Source organism: Rhincodon typus, unplaced genomic scaffold (assembly GCF_021869965.1).
Source record: "Rhincodon typus isolate 14 unplaced genomic scaffold, sRhiTyp1.1 hic_rhity00004153, whole genome shotgun sequence".
Taxonomy (NCBI): Eukaryota; Metazoa; Chordata; class Chondrichthyes; order Orectolobiformes; family Rhincodontidae; genus Rhincodon; species Rhincodon typus.
In genome coordinates, this window is record NW_025969791.1 from 1 (window position 1) to 4,580 (window position 4,580).

General features: G+C 39.4%; 1 protein-coding gene across 1 annotated transcript in view; it reads left to right on the forward strand.

The window, feature by feature from the left end:
• Positions 1-389: 389 nt before the first annotated feature.
• The window catches only part of LOC125481895 (tripeptidyl-peptidase 2-like), a gene marked incomplete at both ends in the record, with an annotated part of 12,206 nt that continues 8,015 nt past the window's right edge, over positions 390-4,580 (forward strand). Inside the window, 3 exons of the mRNA XM_048593831.1 lie at positions 390-530; positions 1,764-1,864; positions 2,748-2,844. Of these exons, the coding sequence (XP_048449788.1) occupies positions 390-530; positions 1,764-1,864; positions 2,748-2,844 (339 nt within the window). The remainder of the gene's footprint in view (positions 531-1,763; positions 1,865-2,747; positions 2,845-4,580) is intronic.

Consider the following 4,580-nt stretch of genomic DNA (forward strand, 5'->3'; position numbering starts at 1 on the left):
TAGATAGAACTGTAGTCTTAAAACAGGAATTGGATATATGTTTGAAAGAGAAAAACATTGCAGGGATCTGGAGAAAGAATGGGATAGGCGGCATAACTCAGATTGCTCTTTGAAAGACCTGATGCAGACTCATTGGGCTGGATGATCTTCAGTACTGTGCCATTCTGTACTGCTGTGATTACATGTTATAATGATGCTGTGTTATTTAAATGAATTACAATTCTGGATTAGTGTTAATTTGGCCTTTTAGGTAGTAATTGCTCATCCATTTGGTTTTGCTTCAATCTCTACTTTGGTTACAAGTTATTAACTTACTATTCAGTTGGATCTAATACAGTAAATGTTTACAGTAATACTAGAATATCTAACAAGTTTCTCTCCATGGTCAGGTGGTTTATTTCACTGCAACATTCCCTTATGTGGTTCTGGCCATACTCCTGATCCAAGAGGTTACCCTGGACAGAGCCTCAAAAGGAATTAAATATTATATCGGAAGCCAATCGGACATCTCCAAACTGGCTGAGGCTCAGGTAAACACGCCAGAATAATGTTTAGGAATTCAGCTGTAATTTTCAAATCGGATGTTTTAACTCTTCCTTCTACATCCCAAGTAAACTCATGTTAGAAGTTCTGAAGAAGGGTCTAGGCCCGAAACGTCAGCCTTCCTGCTCTTCTGATGCTGCTTGGCATGCTGTGTTCATCCAGCTCTATACCTTGTTATCTCAGATTCTCCAGCATCTGCAGTTCCTGCTATATGCTGTTAAAGGTGCTGTTTTTCTGAAATCATTAAATCAGGAATCTATTCAAGTATACATAAATATCCCACGGTAATTATTTCAGAGAAGTGATCCTTTGTAATCTGGGCAAGATTCAGCCCTCAGCCAATACCACTAAAACAGAGGAATCAGAGTTAACATTTGGGGTCTAGTAACCCTTCCTCAGAACCGGTTTTGAAGAAGGGTCACTGGACCCAAAACGTTAACTCTTATTTCTCTTCACAAATGCTGTCAGGCCTGCTGAGCTTTTCCAGAAATTTCTGATTTTGTCTCTGATTTCCAGCATCCGCAGTTCTTTCGGTTTTTATCATTAAACAGATTTGTTAATAAAAATTCTTTGGGAGTTTGTTGGGCATAATGTGGCTGCTATGTATCCTACATTACAACATTAAATGCACTTCACAAGGTACCCCAATGGCATTAAAACTCTTTAGTGTATCATGATACCGTGAAAGGTGTTATAGAAATTGAAGATTTTCTTTCTAATGCTTCGCTTTTTGGACAGATATCCTAGGGCACTACAATAAGACCAGAGGACAGAATAAAGGAGGATGATTAGGTAGAAAGGGATTAAAGTTCAGAGTTCGAGGTAGTCAAAAAGAAAAGTCTCTGGTGTTCCATGAAAAAAGGGAGAGAAAAGAGATTTGGGAAAGCTGTTCTCGCGGAGACAGTTTGAAGGTAGCCTGCAGGGGAGCTATAGAAAGAGCCACTTAGTCCAAAATGTAAATTCACACACATTGTCAGGGCACCTAGGAATGGTCAATAAATGCTATCCTTGCCCATGATGTCCACATCCCGAGAATGAATTTATTTTGTAAAGGAGTGTGCAAGGACCAGGTTTGTAATCTGAAGTATTGAAGTTTATACTGAGTGGAAGCTGGGATGAGTAACGATTTCTATTCAACAGAAAGCGTAACTGTATGATGAACTAGGCTGTAAACTTAACAGGCAGAAGTGTTAACTACATCTATAATTATTTCCTTCTAGCATGCCTCGGAAGGAATATCGCGATTTGATACCACAGCTTCACTGAATTATGAAGAGCTCTCACCTGTCGCGACCCTAAAAAACTGGGTGCAAACTCTTCGGTAAACATTCTACTCAAAATAAGTAGCTGTGTGAAAATACCAGGTGCCAGCTGTACCTTAACAGTTCATTAGTTTAATTAACTGTTACAGTACATGTTTTATAGTGCAGCACTACCTCAAGGCTTTAGCTCATGCAGATAAATTTTCAGTACTGTCTAAATGGTAGCACTCTCATGTTTGAGTCAGAATATCATGGATTCAAGTCCTACTACAGACAGACAAACACAGAATCTAGATTGACACTTCCAGTAGTACTAAGGGGGTTAGTTGCAAGTGCTGCCTTTTAGATGAGATGTTAAACTGAGACCTGTCTGTTGTCTCAAGCACTTATGGCACTATTTGAAGAGACAGGGGAGTCACCTTCAGTGTCCAAGCCAGTATTTAGGATTCCATCAGATTCACTTAAGAAACGGCTTATCTGGTCATTATCTCGTTACTCTTTCTGGGACTTGCAGTCTCCAGATTGGCTGCAGTGTTGCCTACATTACAATAATAACTGCATTTCAAAAGTGCTTCATCAGTCGTATGGCACTTTAGGACATCCTGGGCACGTGAAAGATACTTTAGAAATACACATCTCTTCTTTTCATCCCTGTAGTCCTGGGCATGTAGTTAATTTCCTCAGATTTCCATACAATGCATGGTGCAATGTTTATGACATTGAATTTAATTTATTAGCTTCATCATATTAAAAAATTAACATAATGCATCTTTTTCCAAAGCAGAGCCTAGAGTTGGAGTTGATTTAATTTATTGCAGAAACAAATCTGTTTGCTTTTCCAAGATGCATAAGGACAGATGTGTTTATTTTAGTCCCAGGTCTGATTTTAAAAAAAAAAAAAAATTGTGGGCCATTAATAAAAAGGTCTACCTTTTCCAACAGGCCTGTGGATGCCAAAACAAGACCCTTAGGCTCTCGGGATATACTGCCCAACAACAGGCAACTTTATGAGCTGGTTTTAACCTACAATTTCACCCAGGTAACTACCTACAACATTCCTCCTTGCAGACAATTTAGTCAGTTGTCATGTGTAATATCTGTAATTTCACTTAATGTTCTCCTGGAAAGGAAGATTATTTTGAAATCTTCTATGGCAGTAACTTGCATTACACCAATCTACTTCAATGAAAACAATACCAGGTAGTTTCTAACTGTACATGATAAATTATTGTACTTGGCCTTTGCCTTTAAAGCAGGAAAGGGATAGGGCAGAAAAGATTCATGAAAATGGTTCCACGGCTGAGGTACTTCAATTTTGAAAATAAGTTGGAAAGGTTTCGACTGTTTTCCATGGAGAAACGAAGGCTGAAAAGTGATTTGACAGGTATTCAGAAACTTGAGGGACTTACACAGTATAGGTCAGGTAAAAATTCCCACTTCTGAAGGGACAATGGCACAAGTTTAAAGTATTTGTTAAAAAGTGACGTGTGATGAAAGATGTGTGATTCATGTATGTTTTTTAAGAGTTTGGTTTTCAAGCTAGTGGCATTTGAGTGTTGGTCTTTTGTGAATGGATTTAACAATTAACTAAGTCAGTCTTATTGGAACCATGATTTTAAAGCAGTATGTTTCAGAGAGCAGATGACTAAATACCTCCTGGAGGCTTAATGAAAGTTTGTTTTATTTTGATGTTTTACCTCCGGACAAAAACAAAATTAAACTATTAAAACATAGAACAGTATAACACAGGAACAGGCCCTTTGGCCCAACTATGCCAACCATGACGTGATTCTAAATTAATCCCATCTGCCTGCACGTGGTCCGTATCCCTCTGTTCTCTGCCTGTTCATGTGTCTGTCTAAATGCTTCTTAAAGGTTGTTATCGTATCTGCTTCTATCACCTCCCTTAGAACTGCGTTCCAAGTATCTATCATGTCTGTGTAAAAAACTTACCTCTCATATCTGATAGAGATTTACAGCAGGGAAACAGACCCTTCGGTCAAATCATCTGCACCGATCAGATATCCTAAACTGATTTAGTCCATTTGCCCTCTAAACTCTTTTTTATTCTTGGACCCATCCAGATGCTTTTTAAATGTACCCACCTCCACCATCTCCTCTGGCAGCTCGTTCTATACACATGCTACCTATCCCTTTTAAATTATCCCCTCTCACCTTAAACCTGTGCCCTCTAGTTTTGGACTCCCCTACTCTGGGGAAAAGACCTTGGCTGTTCACCCTATCCATGCTCCTCATGATTTTATAAACCTCTTGATGGTCACTCCTCCGCCTCTGACACTTCAGTGAAAAATGCCCTATTCAGCTTCTGTGTAGTTCAAACCCTCCAATCCTGTTAACGCCCTTGTGAATCTTTTCTGAACCCTTTCAAGTTTAACAACATCTTTCCTATCACTGGGAGAACAGAATTCAAAACAGTATCCTAAAAGTAATACCGATAACTTAAGCCTCCCCGCCCTTGCCTTAAATCTATGCTCGTAGTATATGACAATTTGATCCTGAGACACAGACCCTTGACTATCTACCCTATCCACGCCTCTCATAATTTTATGTGCTTCTATCAGGTCACCTCAGCCTCCAATGCTCTAGAGAAACAATCCAACTTTGCCCAACCTCATGTTATAGTTAATACACTCCCAATCCAGGCAACATCCTATCAAAGATAACAAGGTGTAGAGCTGGATGAACACAGCAGGCCAAACAGCATCAAAGGAGCAGGAAGGCTGACATTTCGGGCCTAGACCCTTCTTCTGAAGG